Source organism: Hypanus sabinus, chromosome 16 (genome assembly GCF_030144855.1).
Source record: "Hypanus sabinus isolate sHypSab1 chromosome 16, sHypSab1.hap1, whole genome shotgun sequence".
Taxonomy (NCBI): Eukaryota; Metazoa; Chordata; class Chondrichthyes; order Myliobatiformes; family Dasyatidae; genus Hypanus; species Hypanus sabinus.
Genome location: NC_082721.1, coordinates 26,915,962 through 26,937,312, shown reverse-complemented (window position 1 = coordinate 26,937,312; position 21,351 = coordinate 26,915,962). Strand labels below are relative to the sequence as shown.

The following is a 21,351-nucleotide window of genomic DNA, read 5'->3' as shown; positions in this document are numbered from 1 at the left end:
TTAAGGAACAAAAACTAATTGAGAAAATAGCTAGGGTTCCCTTTGTTTATTTGATACCATGCGACTCTTGGGACAGGAGACTTGCTGAACAGTTTCTAACTAGTGTCAGTTGCATGCACTTGTACAGCCATTAGACATGATACTGCTTAGAGCAGATTTTAAATAGCATCATTTGCATGTGCTTGTTATGTTTTCCACTTGGGCTGACGGACGGCAATGCAAACGCAGTGATTTTTGATAATGTTTTGTATTTTAACTTCAAAAGAATTTCCTAACCATGTCAGATGTCATGAAAAAATTTAATTTTGTTCAGTCAATCAAAATAATGGTAGTCAATCAAAATAATGAATTCTTCCATTGGTAACGATTAGTATCTAATGCAATTTTATAGTATAGTAGTAGTATTTATAACATTCTAATTTGTTCCAAATTTTATTTAAATACATAATTTATTACTCAGTTTTATTGTAGTTAATCTTTTTTACACTCTTTTATCTATTCCCCTGAAACTTAAGCTATTTGGCAGCTGCTTAATTGGGCCAAAAAGTACTGGTCCCAATGTGTCCCAATTAACTGGAATCTACTGTGTTTAAAGAGCAGGTTGATGGGTGTTTGAGTAAGGATGTCAAAAGATACCGGGAGAAGGCAGGAGACTGGGGTTGAGAGGGATAATAAATGGAATGGCAGACCAGCCATAATGGGCTAAATAGTCTAATTCTGCTCCAATGTCTTGTGGCATCAGCATCTTGCTGCCTCTCCCATGGAATCCCTGATTTCTTCCCTTCTGTTCTCCAGTGTGACATTGCAGCTATCTGCATGAGACATTAAACTGCATTAAAGTGTAACTCCTTTAGTTTGCCACCTGCAGCCATCAGGTTGACTTTCTTGTGCTTTAATAGTTACACACAAAATGCTGGAGGAACTCAGCACCTAAGTGTTAGCATTCATTGCAAGAGGGCTAGAATATAAAAGCAAAGATGTAATGTTCAGAATTCATAAGACACTGTTGAGGCCTCACTTGGAGTATTGTGAACAGTTCTGGGCCACTTATCTTGGAAAGGATGTGCTGAAACTGGAGAGGGTTCAAAGGAGGGTCACAGAAATGATTCCCGGATTGAATGGCTTGTCATATGGAGAGCATTTGATGGCACTGGGCCTGTAATCACTAGAATTCAGAAGGAGTGCAAGGCAACCTCATTGAAACCTATCGAATGGTGAAAGGCCTTCATGGAGTGGATGTGGAGAGGATGTTTCCAATGGTGGGAGAGTCTAGGACCGGAGGACACAGCCTCTGAGTAGAGGGGTACCCTTCTAGAAAGGAGATGAGGAGGAATTTCTTTAATCAGAGAGTGGTGAATCTGTGGAATTCATTTTGCACAGATGGTTGTGAAGACCAAGTCTTTGTGTATATTTAAGGCTGAGGTTGAAAAATTCATGAATTGTCGGGGCTTGAAGGGATATGAGGAAAAGGAGGATGCAGCTGAGAGGAAAAATGGATCTGCCATGAGGAAATGGTGGAGCATACTTGATGGGCCAAGTGGCCTAATTTGCTCCTATATCTAATCTTGTATCTTAGAAGGACCATCTCCTTTAACAGGTTTATCACTTTGGATACTTTTGGCATTGTGGGGGCTGACCTAACAGAGGAAAGTCGCAGTGGTTGAGTCGCTGGCACTGGGTCTGCCCCTTTGACTCAGAAGGGAAAGGGGGAGAAGAGGCACGCTATTATGATAAGGGATTTGTTAGGGCAATGGACCGGCAGTTCTGTGGCCAGGAACAAGATTCGCAGATGGTATATTGCCTCCAGGTGCCAGTGTCCGGAATATTGCTGATCGAGTCCTTAGCGTTCTTAAGTAGGAGGGGGAACAGCCAGAGGTCATGGTCGATGTAAGTACCAATGACATGGGTAGGACAAGTGACAAGGTTCTGCATAGGGAGTTCGGTGCTCAGTTAAAGGGCAGGACCCCCAGGGTTGTGATCTCAGGATAACAAGTAAGGCCAGAGCGAGGAAGATTATACACGCCAATACCTGGCTAAGGAGTTGGTGTAGGAGGGAGGAGAGGGAGGAGTTGAGATTTTTGGATCTTTGTTCCAGCAAACGTGGCACCTGTACAGAAGGGATGGTTTCCACCTGAACTTGGGGGGGGGGGGGGGGGTGGCTAATAGCCTAGAAGGAAGGTTTGTTAATGCTGCACGGTTGCAGTTTAAACTAAAGAACCAGAGTGCCAGAACAGTTAGTGGAGAGGTTGTGGAGGAAGATGTTGGTAAGACCTCAGACAAGGTTAGGAATCAAAAGATTGAGCATGGTGCAATTAATGTTCTGAGCTGCATATATTTCAAAGCACAGGGAAGGCAGATAATACTGCTGAAGATAAGGTAGCTGAAGATGAGATAAGAGGCAATGTGTAGTTGGGCGAGGCTGTTCATGGGGCAAAATTGCAGTCAGCAGGATGAGTTGCAATGTAAAAGGCAGGCAAAATCAAAAAGGGGTGAATACAGGACTGAAGGTGTTATATTTGAATGCACGCAGTATACAGAGTAAGGTAGGTGAACGTAGCACAGTTACAGATTGGCAAGTATGATGTAGGCATCACTGAATCATGGCTGAAAGAACATTATAGCTGGGAGCTTAATGTCCAAGGATACACATTATATTGAAAGGACAGGTGGGAAGGCAGAGGGGGTGGCAATGCAGTGTTGGTAAAAAATGAAATCAAATCATTAGAAAGAGCTGGCATAGGATTGGAAGGTGTTGAATCATTGGAATAGAGCTAAGGAACTGTTAAGGTTGAAAAGACCCTAATGGAAGTTGTATATGGACCCACAAACAGTAGTAAGGATGTGGCCTGCAAATTACAATGGGAGATAGTAAATGCATGCCAAAAGGACAGCATTACAGTAGTCATGGGGAACTTCAGTACGATGGTAGATTGTGGAAATCAGGTTGATGCTGGATTTCAGGAGGAGAAGTTTCTAGAGTGCCTGTGTTAAATGGCTTTTTAGAGAGCTTAAGGTAAAATGATCATAATAAGATCGAATTCACCCTGAAAGTTGAGAAGGAGAAGCTAAAGCCAATTGTATTGGCAGTACAATGGAGAAAAGGGAATTACAAAGACATGAGAAAGGAGTTGGCCAGAATTTCAGCTCCTAAGTTGGAAAAGAACACTGGCAGGGATGACAGCAGAGCACCAACAGCTGACATTTGTAGAAGCAATTCAAAAAGACACAGGATATATACATCCCCAAAGAGGAAGGAGTATTCTAAAGGAAAGATGACAGAACCATAGCTAACAAGAGAAGTCAAAGTCAACATAAGTCAAAAAGAGGACATATAATAAAGTAAAAATTAGTGGAAAGTTAGAAGATTGGGAAGCTTTTAAAAACCAACAGACAGCAACTAAAAAAAAATCATTAATAAGGTAAAGGTAGGATATGAAAGTAAGATGGCCAGTAATATTATAGAGGATACCAAAAGTTTCTTCAGGTACATAAAGTGTAAAAGAACTGAGTGGATATTGGATTGCTGGAAAATGATGCTGGAGAGGTAGTAATGGGCCACAAGAAAATGAATGAACTGAATAAATATTTTGCATCAGTCTTCACTGTGGAAGACAATGACAGTATGGTGCAAGTTCCAGATGTCAGGGGTCATGAAGTGTGAAGTTACCATAACGAGAGGGAAGGTTCTTGGGAAACTGAAAGGTCAGGGTCCTGGACAGGTGTTTTCTGAAAGAGTAGGCTGAATAGATTGATGAGGCATTATTAATGATCTTTCAGGAATCACTAGTTTCTGGAATGGTTTCAGAAGACTGGAAAAATGCAAATATTACTCCATTCTTCAAGAATGGAGAGAAGCAGAAGAAAGGAAATTGTGGGCCAGTTAGTCTGACCTCAGTGATTGGGAAGATGTTGGAGCCGATTATTAAGGATGATGTGTCTGCGTATTTGGAGGCCCATGGTAAAATAGGCCGCAGTCAGCATGGTTTCCTCAAGGGAAAATCTTGTCTGACAAATCTGTTGGAATTTTTTTATAAAAAAAATTAGTAATAAGCAGGATAGATAAAGGAGAATTGGTCAATTTTGTGTACTTGGATTTTCAGGAGGCTTTTGACAAGATGTCACACACAAGGCTTCTAAACAAGCTCTGAGCCCATGGTATTACAGGAAAGATTCTAGCATGGATAAAGCAGTAGCTGATTGACAGGAGGGAATAAAGGGAACTTCTAATGGTTGGCTGCCGGGTTGAAAGGAGGTTCACAAAAATGATTCCAGGATTGAATGACCTGTCATATGAAGAGTGTTTAATGGCTCAGGCCTGTATTCACTAGAACTCAGAAAAATGAAGGGTGACCTCATTGAAACTTATCAAATGGTGAATGCTTTGATAGAGTGGATGTAGAGAGGATATTTCCTGTGGTTGGAGAGTAAGACCAGTGGACAAAGCTGCAGAATGGGGGGGGGGGGGGGTATCCTTTTAGAATGGAGATGAGGAATTTCTTTAGCTAGAGGTGATGAATCTGTGGAATACTTTGCCCAGGCAGCTGTGCAGGCCAAGTCGTTAGGTTTATTTAAGGCAGAGATTGATTAGATATTTGATTGGTCAGGGCATGAAGTGATATCCCCATTGGGGCTGTGAGGAAAATTATCAGCCACATTGAAATGCAGATTGGGGACTCATTAACCCAAATGGGTTAATTCTGCTCTTATATCTAATGGTAAGATCGTATCTATGGAGGGAAAGAGTCGACGTTTTGGGCAACTGCTAAGGCAGAGGGCCACGATGCCGACTGTTCATTTCTCTCCATAGGTGCCGACTGACCTGAGTTCCCCCAACATTGTGTGCTGCTCAAGTTTCCCTGCATCTGCAGAACCTCTTGCTCTCTTAATAGTCCCCAGCTTCATCTCCAGTCTGGCCATAAACATGTGTTCTACTCTCACAGCCCCCCACCCCCAGCTAACGGCCAGAATGGTTGGCCTGAGCTCTCTCGGGAGAGTCAGTGGTTCTAAACTCGTATTTAATTTGTTAAATGCCTAGCTGAATTTGGACTTGCCTATTCGAATGACTCCCATTCTACCCTCATACATGAAGTACTTTGAAATCCTGCCGACCATGTGTTTGCAAAGACCCATTTACTGACTGATACTGGAATCAACTGGCAGACTGTCTGAGGGGTGCCCACCCCACGGTCAAAGCTGCTCAGTTCAAGGCCCCCTTTATTAAAATTCAATCCAGGATATTGCTACTCTTCACGATCTTACTTCCGCTAAAGCATTATATCGGGGAATCATCTGCTGGACACGAGTGGAAGGGTCTAGCTGCACGATCACTCAAATAGAGTTGCTACCTCCCAACACAATGAACACAATGGTGTTCATTTCTACCCTGCAGTGGTGATAATGTGGACTTCACATGTCCTCCTTGTGACTGTACGGTGCTCCACACCCCAAACGTGTGGATTAGCCACTGTAAATTCCGAGTGTGTAGCTGCATGGTAGACTCAGAGGGGGTGGGAGTCGGGTTTGGTTAGGAATATAGGAAGATAACTGGGACCTATGTATGGTTACTCTCATTGGGATGGCTGATGATCAGCAAGCAATCAGCTCCTCTTGACTCCCTCCGCCACTATTTGTTAAGAAAACAGATGTTGCCCTTGACATTCTGGCCAATATTAATCCCTTGTTTAATATCATTGAACTATTGAACTTGGTTACTTAAAAATCTCATCCACATTTTCAGCCTTTCTCCCCACCCTTCAAATCAGTTATCCTGTGCTCCAAGTTTGGTCATATTTCTGTTTTCAGATGCTAACTCTTTATAGTGTTAAAGTATATAATTCCCTAAGACTTGCTCACTATCATGGATCAGCAGACTGCAATTCCAGACCGTTAGATCCTGAATTTCTTTTGCTCCAACACTGGCGACATTTATACTTTCAGCTGCCCTGCAATTGAGGCCCTGTATCCCCTCAACTTTTCCATCACACAGCCTACCCTTTTTAAAAGGCTGTTTAAAACAATGATCAAGCTTTGTGGCGCCTCTCCTAACTTCAATTGCCCTGGGGTCAACATTTCGTCTTTGCTCTTGTGAAATATAATATGGAGGCAGTGTAATGCGTACTGTTTCATGTGTACTTTTGTATCTTTTCCACTCCTGTCATCTTAATAAACTTGACTCTGTGATCCAAACTCCCTCCACCCTCAGGCTGTCCCTGCCACAGAGCAATATTTACACTGAACTGCCACGGGAAAGCAGCGTCCATCATGAGGGACTCGCAATGTCCAGGCCACGCTCTTTTCTTGCTCCTGCCATCAGGCAGAAGGTACAGAGCTGTGGGTCCCGCACCCCCAGGTTTGGGAGCAATTTCTGAACTAGCTTCTGAACTAACGTGGATGATTTCACTCACCTCAGGCCAGAACTGGTTCTGCAACCACTTTCAAGGACTCTATAACTCTGTTCTCAATATTATTTACTTTTTATATTTTTATTTGCACAGTTTGTCTTTTGCACACTGGTTGTTTACTAGTCTTTATTTCTAGATACTTTTTTCATAAATTCTGTTGTATTTCATTTTCATACAGGCATTTACAGGAAAATAATCTCCAGATTGTACATGATGTATGTACTTCAATAGTAAATTTACTTTTGACTGACGCTGTCTAGATATTTTCTAACTTGAGTGACAGACTGAAACACATCGTACCGAGTCAGCTGCTGGTGGGTTAACTTTTCATAACCCCCAGTGTACTCTCCCTCCGTGCAGAGGGAACCTTGCATGTGGTTCAATTTTCAGTATTAAATCAAGCCCATATCCTTTTCCGGGTGTTGTAAAATGTGCACCGGTTCTACTGTGAAGAGCTTGGGAGCTCTCAGGGTGTTGGCCAATCATTGCCCCTCGTTCAGCATCACAGAAACAATGGTGTATTCTGTGAGTTGAACTGTATACGTTCTGATTGGAGATTGCTCATTTCCAGGGCTTGGAATGTACCACCTGTAAATTGTTTTGGAAAGTCATTGAGCCTGAAAGATCTATTGAAATGCAGGTCCTTTGAATCTGCCAGCACAAGAGATTCTGCAGATGGTGGAAATTAACACATGCACGCAATCACTTTAACTCTGTGATCCATGTACCCTGCACTGGAGGAAGTCAACAGGTCAGGTCCTGATGAAAGGTCCCTGATCAAAATATTGGCTCTTTATTCAGTTCTGTAGACCTGCTGAGCTCCTCCTGTATTTTGAAGGTGTTCCTTTAATTCCACTGTAGCATGAAGCTGCTTATTGATAAACTGAAGGTCTACAAGTAACCTTTCTGTACAGATGGGCTATCCTGCTGTGCCTGGACCATTGTAGAATAAAGTCGCTCCTCCCTGCAGGAATACACTAAGAAGCTGACTTGGATTGTTATACAGGGACAGGATTCCTATTGATCTATGGTCTGTTCATGTTCCTGGGGCTCATTATAACCTTCTGTTTTCTGGCTGGTAAATAAAGAAAAGCTTCTTCCCTCCAGGGTGTGATCTAAGCCATCAATTTTCAGTTACCAGTATATACATATGGAATTTCGCGTGAAGACTTTCCCCAAGGAATTGGGACAATGTGGCACTCTCTCTCACAGGATGTAATTGAGGGAAGTAGCAGAGATATTTTTAGGAGAGGCCAAATAAACATGACACGTGGAACTGGCCTAGAGATGCCTCGAGCCCATTGAACACTGGTAAATGTACACCTTTGACTGAAATGAATAATTTTGAACTGGGATTGTGGTGAGGCACAGGGCTCAAATATGTTCTTCCATGTCTTTCCTTCCTCCCAAATGACTGACACGAAAACACCCCTCTTACATGATCAAATAGTAGAACACTTGATGGGCTGAATGGTCTTGTTTCTGCTCCTTTGCAAAATTGTGGGTTTTGGGACACTGCTCTGGTGCCTTTAATTGGGGAAGGTGGGGGTTTCTGAGCTGACAAGGTCACGGAGGACTGGTGAGGACGATGTTGGCGGAGGGAGAAGGAAATATTCTTGCTGTTGACTCCAGTCAGTTTCTTGGAGAGGGAGGTTCTGCCTTCAGCTTGTATGTGTGCCAGCAGATGCCGGAACTTTCCAGCTACGTATGCGAGTAGGGAGCATAAGAGGCCTTTGGTTACTAACAATCAAGCTGCATGTAGAAACCACAGTAGGTGGGTGTTTAGAATGAATTTGATTGTATTTGAATATCTATTAGTTTTCTTTGTCTAGTACCCACTATTTAGCAGCAAATAGCTACTCCATACCTTTGTTATTCAACGATAGACCTGTACCTCCTGGTACTCCACAGGTGGACCTGATAATAAATGGTGGGAATGTTTAACAGGTCAAGCGGCATCTGTGGAGTGGGAAACATTATGTTTCATGTCTAACTCCTGTTGATTTAACCTGAAAAGTTACTTTTTGTTTCCAGTACTGCTCCTTGTTTAATCCCGGGTTTCTCTCAGCTGAATATTTCTCAGTTTCCCATCAACCAATCTAAAAGTGGGAATCCTGATTGTCTTCCCAGATTAAGCAGTTTTGTAGTGAATACAGAGCCACACTCGTTAATGAATTGTAACTCTGGAAACCAATCAAAAGAGAAACATAGGAGCCAGGATAACTTGTCTGCTTTGTTTTTCTTTTAGTCAGGCACTCGCACATGATGTGGTGGCGTTGTGACGAATGCCATTCGCATGCTTGTATATAACCCAATGAGTTGTATAAACAAAGAACGGTTAATCAAGCAATATATTTACACTATCACTGGAATATTAACTACACTACAACACTGGCAATGTGTTTGCCCTTAATCTGTGTTGTTTTTCATTTGGTTGGTCAGCTCTGCTGATTGGTTCCCTGTGGGGCAGTTTGAAACAATAGGACATGATATGTGAGCCAGGCCATTCAGGGGTCAGGAAATACTTCACACACACACACAGCTACTCTCTCTTCCCCAGAAGCACTGTGCGCTGGACTAAAATGGTTTTGTGAAGGAAGTGCTCTGTGGAACCAAGTGTGGGTAGAGTTTGTTGAGGCAGCAATGACTCACAATCCCACTGAATGGTAGAACAAGTCAGAAGGGCTGTGGCCCATTTCCTTTGTGTAGCAACTTGTAAATCAAACAGGCAAGCAACACAGTGCTAACCCCTCAATCTGCGAGAATCGTCGCCGCTTGTTAAAAGATGAGTTAACATCTAACCTCATCTCCCCCGCCCCCCCCCCCCACCCACACTCCCATGACCTAATGCTATTAAATTGAGGATATTCGTTAATGGGGAGGAGACAAGGCTTGTGGTGAAGAAGCAGGAAGATTCTGTCCAATAACAGCAGCTAGTCACGAAGCTCATTTCCCCTCCGTCATCAGACCACTAAATGGACAATGAACCCAAGACGCTGCCTCATTGTTTTCGCTGTTTTTGCACTTCTAATTTTGTGTATATGTTAATGTAATTTATAGTATATTTTGTATTGCACTGTACTGCTGCTAAACGAATTTAATGACATATGTCAGTGATAGTAAATCTAATTCTGATCAACTGAACCTATTCTAGTAGTCTCATACTTCCTCATACCAAGCTTTTTATGAAAGATTCGTCCATAGGCCTCGCCCTAAATCGATATCCACGTGAGCTTGAGTGCGTGATGTCTGTTGTGGCCCTGGTCTGCGCGGCACTGGCCTGTGGTCCTGGAACAAGTGAACCTTTGAGCCTAATATTTTATTGTGTAAAGCTGGGGCCTAATGTTGGATTTGCCCTGAACTTGCACCTTGGAATTAATTTCTGTCTCAGCTGGTGTAGTTTGGTCAAGTCTCAGCAGTTCTGGGGATGGAATAGTTTAATCTGAATGTTCTCTTATTTGGTCTTCCTTCTCTTTTGTGTCTTAGGTCAGAAAATTCTCCATCACAGCGATGAGGTGCTGGAAGCTCTGGTGTTGATAAACCCCACCAATGAGGCACTCTGCACTGAGGTGATCTACCCAACTCCTCTGCTCTCAAATCTCCCTCCACATCCTCTTGAAATCTCCACACTTGATGTTGTGGGTCCTGGTGTGGTAACTGTCTTCCAACCCAACCCCCAAACAAATTGGCTGAATGACATTTAACATTTTAGCTGTAGGATGCTTGAAGATTTATCACCAGCTCTTTCAGTTATGCCCACTTTATGATGGGCATGACTGGAGGTGAAACCTTGATTGTAATTAATCGCATTCACAGGCGAGTGATTTCTGACCAAGTTGCTAACAACTGGTTTGTATACGAGAACTGGAGCAGGAGTTAGCTATTCAGTCTCTTGAATCTGTTCTGCCTTCCAATTAAGATCGCCCCTAAAGCAAACTTCAACGCCACTTTATTACTCTCACCTATATCTTGTGGTTTCCATGTAGTTTGTATATCTGTCAATCTCTGCCTTGAATAGATTCAATAAATCTGACTCCATACGCTCTGAAGAAGAACATTCTGAAAAACAATTCTTCATCTCAGTCCAAAATAGGATGAGTAGTGGAACCCCCTTTTTCTGAAACCAAGACCTGATATTCATCATGTCAATCTCCCGTGGTCCATTGAGTCAATCTCCCTCAATTTTGTATTTCAGTGTTATTCTAAGCTCCACTGAGTGTAAGCTGACCCTGTCTACACCTCAACCCCTCCATCCCACATTTCTCTGCAGGGTCTGTGACCGGGATGACTAAACAGTACGTTCTCACCCGTGTGTTGTAAGGCTGCAAAAACAAAAGCTCTTACTACTTTTAAGCTTGCTGATTGCAATAAGATTGATTGTCCTTTTAATCTGAACTGCTTGTTGTGTACATGCATTCCAGCCCCTTGTGTTTCATACGCTGAATCCTGTGCAACCAATGACATGACAAGGAGAGTGGGTTGTGAGTACAAAGGTGGTTGGAGGTGGGTTTCAAGGAGACTTTATATTAAAAAAAACATTAAATGGAAAATTAGATAATCCACTTTGATACAATAATAGAAATGGTAAGGGTGGAGCTGATGTTCAAAGAAACCTTACTTGCACCTTAATCACTGAAGGACAGCAAGCAATTTGGAGACTATGTAGAGCATGTTAAATGGTATTAAGAGGATTTAATTATTAATAAGGAAGTCTTATTGCTGTTATACAGGCCTTGATGAGACAGTACACCAGAATATTGTGTACAGTTTAATATTCTACCAAGAAAAGGATGTAGTTGCAACAGAGGGAGTACAGTGACCTTTCATCCAATTGGTTTGGGGATGTTGGGTTTGTGGTATGAAGACTGGGTAGACTGGGACAGTATTTGTAGTTTAGAAGAACATTGAACACATTGAAGCTTAATTCTACCAGAGCTTGACTTGGTGAATGAAGGGAGAATGTACCCCTATGCTGAAATGTCTAGGACAAAAGGCAGAGTTTCAAAATAAGGGTTAGCCTGCTTAGGATTCAGATAAGTAAATTTTCTGTGAATTAAATTTTTTTTCCCCTTTTCACTGGTGTTATGGAGGCCCCTTAATTTTGATCTTTCAAAGCATTGTTTGATTTCTAGCGATTGGCAGGAAGACGGTTAGACATGATTTTGTTGAACGGAGCAGCTTGAAGTGATTGATGGCCCATGGCCCACTGCTCCTATTTCCATGATTTTAGGTTCTTGTATCCCTTTGTCCAAAAACAATTTGTATTCTTGCTACATGTAGAAACAATTTGCTTTCTTATTCTTCCTTCCTAAGTGGATATCTTCATATTTTTCTGCATTGTCTATTTGCCAACTACTTTCTCCCACTAATACTCAGCAGATTTAATATCAGTCAGATGTATTGGTTTTACAATGGTGTAAAGGGAATTACAGAGATGTGTTAAGTACTCATTGCTAATCTGAAAATGGCCCAGGTATCCTGGCTGTTTTCTGTTACCTACACCCTTGCCTTTAACCCATGCCCTCCTGACACATGCAGTAACCTTCTCTGTGGCACCTTCCAAATTGATGGCATCCGCCTGTCTCGAAGAACAATGGAGACCCTGGGGTGCCCACTCATCAAGATCCCTCTCTCAGCCTCACCACTGTAGTCCAAAGGAAAGTGAAGTGAAGCGTTTGGCACCAACTTGGCTGCAGGAGCTGCCGGGAGGATGTTCAGTGACATCCTACCGCCTTAGGGGCTCCACTCTGGATTTTCTGTCTGGGTTTACTCTCGTGTCCTTCATCACTCCTGAGGCTGCCTACAAGACAGTGGGCTATTTACCCATAGCTGGGGACCTTCCAAATGCACTAAATCTATTGGTTCCCCTTTATCCACACTATCTGTAACATCTTCAAGGAGTTCAAAGATATTTGTCAAATGCTAGTTTCCTTTCATGAAACCATGTTGATTCTCCTTGAGTGTCTTATGGTTTTCTCAATATCCTGCTATTATCTGTTTAGTGGATTTGTGTAGACCCAATGGCAGATGTTAGCGTAATATACTGTATAGTTTTCCAGTCCAACTGAGTTCGCTCAACAGTTGGTATATTTACTTTAAATGTAGGTTGTTCAGCCTGAGGCTATTCCTTACCCCATTAGTTTGCCTGATAACTTTTCTCTAGTATTTGTTTTGAGCTTTTCCCTCATTATAGCCCTTTTGGTTATCTATAGTTATTGGGGTGTTTCTTGTTTCCAACCAAGAAAACCAATGTGAAGTAAGTATTTATCATCTCTGCCATTTCATGATGTGCTATTATTAATTCCTCAGCCCTATTCTTGAAGGAGCGACGTTTACGTTAGTTGACCCCTTTCTCTTTATAGTTGTAGCTCCTATTGTCTGTTCTTGTCTATGGCTAGTTAATTCTATTTTAATCATCCTTTGCTGCTTCTAAACATTTTTCAGTCACCTAATTTACCACCAATCTTTGCAAAATTGTATGCTTTTTCATTTTGATGCGATCTTTAGCTTCCTTGATTGTGGATGATGTCACATTCTTCTCTCTCACTAGAATATACATTTACTGAGATTTATAAAAATGCTTAAAATACCTCCTGATGATCTGCCATGTTAACCTTTATTCTCTCTGCCCACAGCCTCATTTGTCCTCATTGTCATTGAGTTTCGGAATCAAACTAAAATTGAAATTATAAGATGCCATGTTCACTCTTTACTCTGGGATTTCTGGCTATGATGTCATACATTAATCTTGCCTCATTACATTATGCCAGATGTAAGCTGATCTGCTCCCTGATTGAGAAACCAATGCATTGCTTTGTCCCAAATAAGGTACGAGTTCCGTGAGGTTAACTTTGCCAATTTGATTTATCCAATCTTTCTGATTAAATTTACCTGTGATTATTGCAGTTCCTCTCTTACCTATTTCTTGCTTTTGTATCCTCTTGTTATCTTTGCTATTTCTTTATCCCCACTCAAGTTGATTCCACATCTTAACCTGAGCTAGTTGTTCCCCACCACTGCGGTGATCTCTTCCTTTGCTAACAAAGGTATCTTGCCTTTTTTTAATCATCTTTTCAATCTGACTCTATTGGCTGGTGAACTCTTCTGCCCTCTCCTGATAGATTCAGGTTATTACCCCCGTCACTTGGCTTTCTCTGCCATGGTGATTACCTCTTCCCAAAGCGGCCTTTTTCCACTATAGCTTTCTTCCTTTCTGATTGCTCCCATCTCCCTGTCCAACTCACTGAATCCCTCAGTAGCCACCTTCATGGTGCCGTTCCTTTTGAGGTCTGGTCTGTGTGTCAGCGTGCTCTTGTGGGCAGGCAGTCTCCAGTGGTGAGCGAAGTCATCGCCAAACTCCAATGCCCATCCAACGTCTGCAAAGTAGCGTCTACGAAACGGAGAGAATTCTCTCTGCTTGCAGCAGTGTGTAGTTCCAACAACACTGCAGTCTGTTACCAGTGATACACCGCAAGAGCATCTAAAGTCACTGCAGCGCCCGTGGGAAGCAGATGTATTGGTACATGGTTCCAAATCAGTGTCTGAGCTCTGACCTTGGTGTGATAAGTGATCCCATACTTTCATTGAAGTAAGAGCAGAGCAGTTTCTCCTCCAACACATTATGTACTGGCCAATATTTTACAGTCGCCAGTAAATTGGATAATCTGCTCATTTGTGTTATTGAGAGGGAGAGATGCCCCCCCCCCCCCCATACTTTATAGGTGCAAAGTTTCTTATCCTGCAACATTTCATTTAAAACAGTAAAAGAAACTTGCGTCTATCAGTTAAGTCTCTGAGGCATCTCCATATTGTGAAAAATCTGTCCAACTTTCATTGATTGTTACCGCGAGTTCATGAAAGAAATCTGAATTTCTGACTGAGTTGACCATGGAACACAGTGCCATCACTGGAGATCTGGTGGTGTGTTCCATTCCCAGGAGGAGCGTCTGATCTGTTTGTTTCAATTCTAGGTGCGGACTCTGATATCGGCTGCCTCACGGCATAAGTTGCTGGTGTTGGCCGGGACGTGTTTAGAAGAATCTGGTGATCTACTCCTGCAAAAAGGATCCTTCACATTCCACGATTTCATCCAGATCTTCACGGATAAGGAGGTTGTTTCTAGCAATACTCTTACTTGCCCATTTATCTATTATCTTGTGTACAGGGATATCTAACTGTTATACCTGTCCTGGGAGTTTCAGATGGTACAACAGATTAAGATTTAGACATCGTTCAATTCAATGAGGGGGACAATAGTGTATTTATTTTGTGACTTGGTATTGTATTATCCAAGGCATTTCAATGTTGTATAGCTATTAAGTGTTGAATAATTCACAGAAACATTGGACAGGTGATTGAAACATTGACTGCTAAGGTAGGCTTTAAGGAGCAAGAGATGAAGGAAAGATATTTGAAAGAGTTTCAGGCTTTTGGCTCAAGCAGTCCTGAGTGCTGGACATGGGGAGAGGGAAATGAGATGTTCAGAGAAGCTGGCCTTCCTTTCCTGGAAGAAAAGCACAAATTTGCAAGGGATTAGGGTTATTCAAAGTCTGCCGCTTGGATATATTTACACAGAGCTGATGTGCTTCCTGAAAGGATACTGGAGCCAGATTCAATGGAAGTTTGAAAAGAATTTCATAACAACATAGCGATTACTCTGCCTGTAATCCTTATGATGATTGAGTGAAGAATTTGCTGATCTAATCCCACTTTCCAGCATTGGGTTTTGCAGTCCAAGGAGGGTTCCTGCCCTGCCACCTTTTCAGTGTTAGACATGGAATCATATGACAGGGAAACAGGCCAATTTGACCCGTGTCCATGGTGACTACCAGGCACCCATCTGTATTGATCCCATTTTCCAGCATTCAGCCTTTTCTTCTGAGGCAATTCATGTGCTCATCTGAATTTGGTTAGAAGTGATTAAATTAAATTCGGTTAAAGGCTCAAGCCTTCTGATAGTTTATCTCACCCTTATTTTCCACTGGTTACTTTAAATCTGCACCCTGTTTTTGACCCTCCAGTCAGGGAAGTTGGTTTTTCACACTTCACTGAAGCCCCTCGTCAAGTCTCCCCTCAGCTTCCACTGTTTGAAGGAAATTCATTCGTCTTGTTCAGTCATTCCTCATAGATAAAATGCTGTAATCCTGGCACTAGGATTGCGGAGCTCATAAATCAACTTTGCAACTTCTCCACTGCAAGTGCATGTTTCTCATAGAGGCAGGAACAGAAACTTGGGGTGGGAGCTAGAGGAACACTGGGCTAGAGAGCTGGGAGGGGTGATAGCATGGAGGTATTTGATAATTTACTAACTTCTTTACTGCTAAACTGGGAGCCAGGGTGGGTTAGAGTACAGGGCTGCTGGATGAATGAATTTGGGGCTTTGAATGACCTAAGTGCTGCATTAATGGGTTGACTTTGTGTTTCTGTTAGATTGGAGAGCTGCTGAGCTTCACGCCTCCTGCCGACAAGGCCAGCCTTTGTCTCTGCTGCCCTGACCTGGGAGAGTGGAAGCGGTCGAGCCTGGAGCAGCACAGCCTCCAGGAGTTCATCGAGATCAAGGTGAATCCTCCAGCCGCGCTGTTGGAGATGGAAGGGCTGCAGGAGTTCTTGGAGTACCTCACCGAGTCCTTGGAGGCGTCGTCTCCCTTTGACCTGCTGGAGCCTCCAGCTACTGTGGGCTTCCTGAAGCTCTCCAGGCCTTGCTGCTACATCTTCCCAGGCGGCCGGGGCGACTCCGCTTTCTTTGCTGTCAATGGCTTCAACATCCTGGTGGATGGAGGCTCAGACCAGAAGTCCTCGTTCTGGAAGCTGGTCCGTCACCTGGACAGGATCGACTCAGTCCTGCTGACTCACATCGGGACGGACAACCTGCCCGGGATCAACAGTCTGCTGCAGAGGAAGTTGGCAGAACTAGACGAGGATCAATCACAAGGCTCGGAACTAAATGGTGACTGGACAAAGAACCTAATTTCTCCTGAGATTGGTGTCATGTTCCTCAATGCATCAAATAGACTCCAGCACATTGAGAGGGAAAGTGTCAGACGAGGTGTAGATGAGGTCAGTGTATTGCTTCAACGACTGGAACTTCTGGGTATTAACCCGCTCCCCTTGTATAGGACTGTTGGCAACTCCATCGAACCGATAATACTCTTTCAGAAAATGGGAGTTGGCCGCCTGGAAATGTACGTCCTTAACCCAAGCAAAGACAGCAAGGATTTGGACTTCATGTTGCGTCAGTGGACAGGCAGCAGCTGGCCAAAAGGGAAGGACCTCCCAATTCAGTGTTTGGTCTCCGTCTGCGCTCTCATCACCTGGCACCCAGCCAGCAAGGTGGAGAAGATAATCCGCGTGCTCTTCCCGGGTTGTGCTCCGCAAGGCAAAATCCTGGAGGGGCTTGAGAGGGTGAAGCACCTGGACTTCCTGAAGCAGCCTGTGGCTACTCGAGGCGAGCTGGAGGCTCTGCAGAAGGAGAAAAGTGGCAAACCGAGACGCACGGAGAGCCGTGAGAGTCTGAAAAGCCTCACTAGGGGCTCATCTGGGAAATCGGGGCGAGAGCCGGAGGTCGGGTTGATGGGGGGGAGGCCGTCCTCTGCCAAGGACAAGCCAGTAAAGCTTGATAAGAAGGACAAGGCCGGGAAAACTAGAGCTGCCTCTGCGGTGCCAGGCGAGAAAGCAAAAGAGTGTCCCCCGAACGCATCGGCCTTGCCCGAGGCGGGCGACAAACCAAGAGCAGAGACCTCGCTGAAAGCGTCCATGGAGAAGGTTCAGAAGAAGGAATCCAGGCCCACGAAGGTGGATGAGAATAAGGAGGTGAAGATGGTGAAAAGGGAAGATGGGAAAGAGGCTGAGGACAAGAAAGTGCTGAAGAAGGACGTGCTGAAGCAAGTTAAAAAGGAGCCCAAAAAGATTGACAAAGTTGTGGCCAAGCCCCCTACCAAGAGACTCCCGGCAGCTGCTGAAGGTAGGAAGGGCTCGGCCAAAGTCAATGCCCTGGCCAGCTCCAGGGAGCCCAAGAAGGATCATGTGACTCCTGGGAAGGAATTGGTCAGACCCAAGCCTGGGGGACCAAAGCGGGAGCCCACCCCTCAGCAAACTGCAGCTGCGGGGAAGGGAGACAAGGCGGCCTCCTCAGGGATGTCCACTCCTGAAGACATGACAGAGGAGTTTAAGAAGCTGGAGCAGGAGGGGGGCCCAGGCTCACTGCCCCAGGAGGAAGCTGCTTCGGCAGGGGCCCAGGGGGCAGTGGTGCTGGGGAATGCCCTGTCTGAGGAGGGTTTCACTGCTGTGGAGGTGGGGAGGGAGCTCGGGACTCGGTTATGGAACAACGGCGCTGCTGAAAACGGCAAGGCGGCGGGAGAGCAAGAGACTGGCACGGAGCAAGCTGCGGGGGTTGGTGCCAGAGCACAGGGTGATGAAGGTACGGTTACAATCCATCCTGTTAACGGTCTGATCTGTGGTACTGACAACGACCATGACTTTGAGCTGGAAAGTCCTGATAAGTTCAGGTATTTTGATGACAATTTGAGCCCCAGCAGGAACATGGCTGCCCTGTCCCCTCTTGCAAAGACTCCCAGGAGTGATCGTAGTGTTAATTTTGACCTAACACCAACTGAGCTTGGGCTGGCAGGTGAGGTCAAAGGGCTGGTATCCACCACCAATCAGGACAATGCGGAGGAGCAGTATACCAGCTCTGAGGAGAAGACCCTGGAAATGGTCTCCCCTCCTGGATCCGGGCCCGCCAGCGCTGGCCACACCCCCTTCCACCAGTCGCCAACTGACGGCATCCTCCCCAGAAGTGAAGACAGTTTAATTGAGAGCGTTTCCGGCATCCTGCATGGGGAAAGCCAGTTGGCCAATGCTTGCGAGAGACCGGCAGATGGATCCCCTCAGTCACACCCACAGCCACCATTTGACAATGCCGGTGCACCACTGGACAGGCACGCTGGCACCCTGAGCTTGAGCCCCTTCAAAGAAGTTGCCCCCGATGTCTCGCCAACTCTGACGACCCCCTCGCTGCCAGCCGAGGTTGGCTCTCCTCACTCCACCGAAGTTGACGAGTCCCTGTCTGTCTCCTTTGAGCAGGTCCTGCCGCCCCTGACCGAAGCACCGAGCACTTCTCCTGAACATGACGGTCTCCCAGGGATGGGCGACCCTCAAGGCATGAGCCTCCCCCTGAGGTCTTTGCAGGACGCCTTCCGGCCTCTGCTTTCCAGCCAAGGAGACTGCAGACCCCCTCACAACGGAGTGGACGGTCCCGGGCCGCATGTGGCTGGGCTCCCCTCCGAATCCCCTCACGATGTCGACCTGTGCCTTGTGTCGCCTTGTGAATTCAAGCACCCCAAGACTGAGATCTCTCCGTCTTTTGTCAACCCTAGCCCCAGGGACACGTCAGATGACAGTGACCTTTCCCAGGAATGCGCAAAGCCCACAGGGCAGAGTGGGGACCGTGTGGCCCTCTCCGGCAGGAAGGTGGCACTGGACCAAACCACCCCAACCTCTGCCAGCGAGTCCCTCCTGTCCCACTCGGGCTCGGCAGTCCCTCCCGGTACCGAGGACTGCCCGTCAATCACTGCAGATGGTGGCATGGACTCTGAGGACGATTCCGAGTGTCTGTCGGTGGGCGGGTCTGCTCTGGGCCCTGCTTGCCCCCCATTATCTTCCAGGTCACATGACCCTCCCCCCTCCCCAATGAAGGACCCCCAACCGCCCCCGCCCCAGCCTGGCATCTGCATGGTAGACCCAGAGGTCCTGACGCAGACCTCTGCCAAAGGTGCGGTCGAGAAGTCAAAAGGGCGGAAGCCAGGGTCCAAGCCGGCTGTGGGCTCTCTGGGTCGCAGAGTTGAGAATGCTAAACAGGCAACTTTGTCCAAACCAAAAGGTCCCCAGCCGACATCCAAAGAGGTGGAAAAATCGGCCACGGCCGGCAAGACTGAGCAGTCGGGGAAGGTTTCCAGGGTTAATTCCAGCCAGTCCATCAACTCGGAAGAAAAGAAAGGAAAGAATTCCCAAGTACCAAGTTACAAATCATCTCAGAGCACCTCTCGCAGCACGATGGCAGGTCAGTTCTATGATATGTGAGACCAATTGCTTAGTCTCTGGCACTGAAAGGGTGGGCCAAATGTCTGTTTCCTTTTGAGTTTTTTTCTGTTTTGTGGTACATTCAAATTTTATTTTACTGGTTGGTGGTGGAATATTACTAATGTAAGTTGCCTCAAAATCAAAGTTGGTCCACGTGGCAGGAATCTTTGGAAATACTTCACAGTGGTGGACTTGCCCAAACTTCTCTTGAATATCACAATTGAACTTGCATCTACCACTTCCACTGACAGCTTGTTCCACCCTGAGAAAAGAAGTTCCCCTTAAGTATTTCACCTTTCACCCTTCACCTCTAGTTAGTCTCGCCCAACTTCACCGGAAAAGCCTGCTTACATTGAACCTACCTAAACCCCTCACAATTTTATACTTGTATACTAAGATTGGTTAACCACGATCTACCATGTGCAAAGCCATGTTGACTACCCCTAATCAGGGCATGTCTGTCCAAATACTTATCTATTCTGTCCCTTAAAATACCTTCAAATTGTTTACCCACTAGTGATGTTAGACTCATTGGCCTATAGTTTTCTGGTTTTATTTTTAGTGCCTATCTTGAACAACAGAACAACTTTAGCTGCTCTCTGGCACCTCACCATTGTTTGAGGGGATTCTGAATACCTCTGCTAGGGCCACTAGCCTCTCGAGGTCAGAGGTGACACCTTATCTCGCCCTGGGCACTTAATTTTCCTCAGCAAGCTCCTCTTCTGTAAACTTGATATGGTCTATGACCTCTCTGCAGTTTTGCCTCAGTTCTATAGATGCTGTGCCCGTCTCCCAAGTAAGTACAGATGAAAAATCTATTTAAGATCCCCTGCCATCTCTTTTGGCTCCATGCACAGATGACCATGAGGACCAATTTTGTTTCTTGTTATACTTTCGCTCTTGGGTTTCTCCTTCACATCGTCTGCAAGAGCGTCCTCGTGCCTTCGGTTTTTTTTAGCCCTTCTGATTTTCCTCTTGCATTTTGTATACTCAAGCTCCTCATTGTTTTTTTTTGCCTATACCCTCCACGCACCTCTTGCTTAACCATGGCCTCAATAGTCCTAAATAACAGAGTTTCTCTAAACCAGTTAGCCTTGCCCCTGTACTATTAAAGATTTCTCTTTTGAAGGCCTCCCATTTACCAGGTATCCCTTTGCCAGAAAACAAACTATCCCAATCCACACCTGCTAGATCCTTTGATGTTGTCAAAGTTGGCCTTTCTCCAATTTAAAATATCCACCTGAGGATCAGTCCTATCCTTCTCCATAATTGCTTTGAAACTAATGGAGTTGTGATGTTGGAAGTTCCAGAGTGTTGGAGGTCAGAAATGTGTGAAATTACCATTAACATGGAGGTAGTTCTTGGGGAAACTGAAAGGTTTGAAAGTAGATAAGTCATTTGGACCAGGTAGACCACGTCCCAGGGTTATATGAGGTGACTGAAGAGATTGTGGAGGCATTAGCAACGATCTTTTAGGAATTATTAGATTCTGGAATGGTACTGCAAGACTGGAAAATTGCAAATATCACTCCACTCTTCAAGACGTTGGGAGACCTCAGTGGTTGGGAAGATGTTGGAGTTGATTATTAAGGATGAACTCTTAAAGTACCTGGAGGCACTAGTCGAAAATAGGCTGTAGTCAGCATGGTTTCCTTGAGGGGAAAATCTTGCCTAATAAATCAGTTGGAATTCTTTGAAGAAATAACAAGCAGGATAGACAAAGGAGAATCAGTTGTATACTTGGATTTTTGAAGGCTTTAACGAGGTGCCACATATGAGGCTGCTTAACAAGTTGAGAGCCCATGGTATCACAGGAAATATACCAGTATGGGTAAAGCAGCAGGAGACAAAGAATGGGAATAAAGAGAGCCTT

At 44.9% G+C, this 21,351-nt stretch overlaps 1 protein-coding gene across 3 annotated transcripts in view; it reads left to right on the top strand.

Annotated features, from left to right (window-relative positions):
• Positions 1–21,351, top strand: part of map1sa (microtubule-associated protein 1Sa) — a 37,488-nt gene that overhangs the window by 8,346 nt on the left and 7,791 nt on the right. The window contains exons 3-6 of one of the 3 annotated variants that reach the window (XM_059991384.1): positions 9,888–9,970; positions 14,372–14,512; positions 15,831–17,817; positions 19,279–19,458. In XM_059991384.1, the coding sequence (XP_059847367.1) occupies positions 9,888–9,970; positions 14,372–14,512; positions 15,831–17,817; positions 19,279–19,458 (2,391 nt within the window). Of the gene's footprint in view, positions 1–9,887; positions 9,971–12,363; positions 13,230–14,371; positions 14,513–15,830; positions 19,459–21,351 lie in introns of those variants that run through there. The other 2 variants (XM_059991382.1, XM_059991383.1) reach the window with 2 other exon arrangements.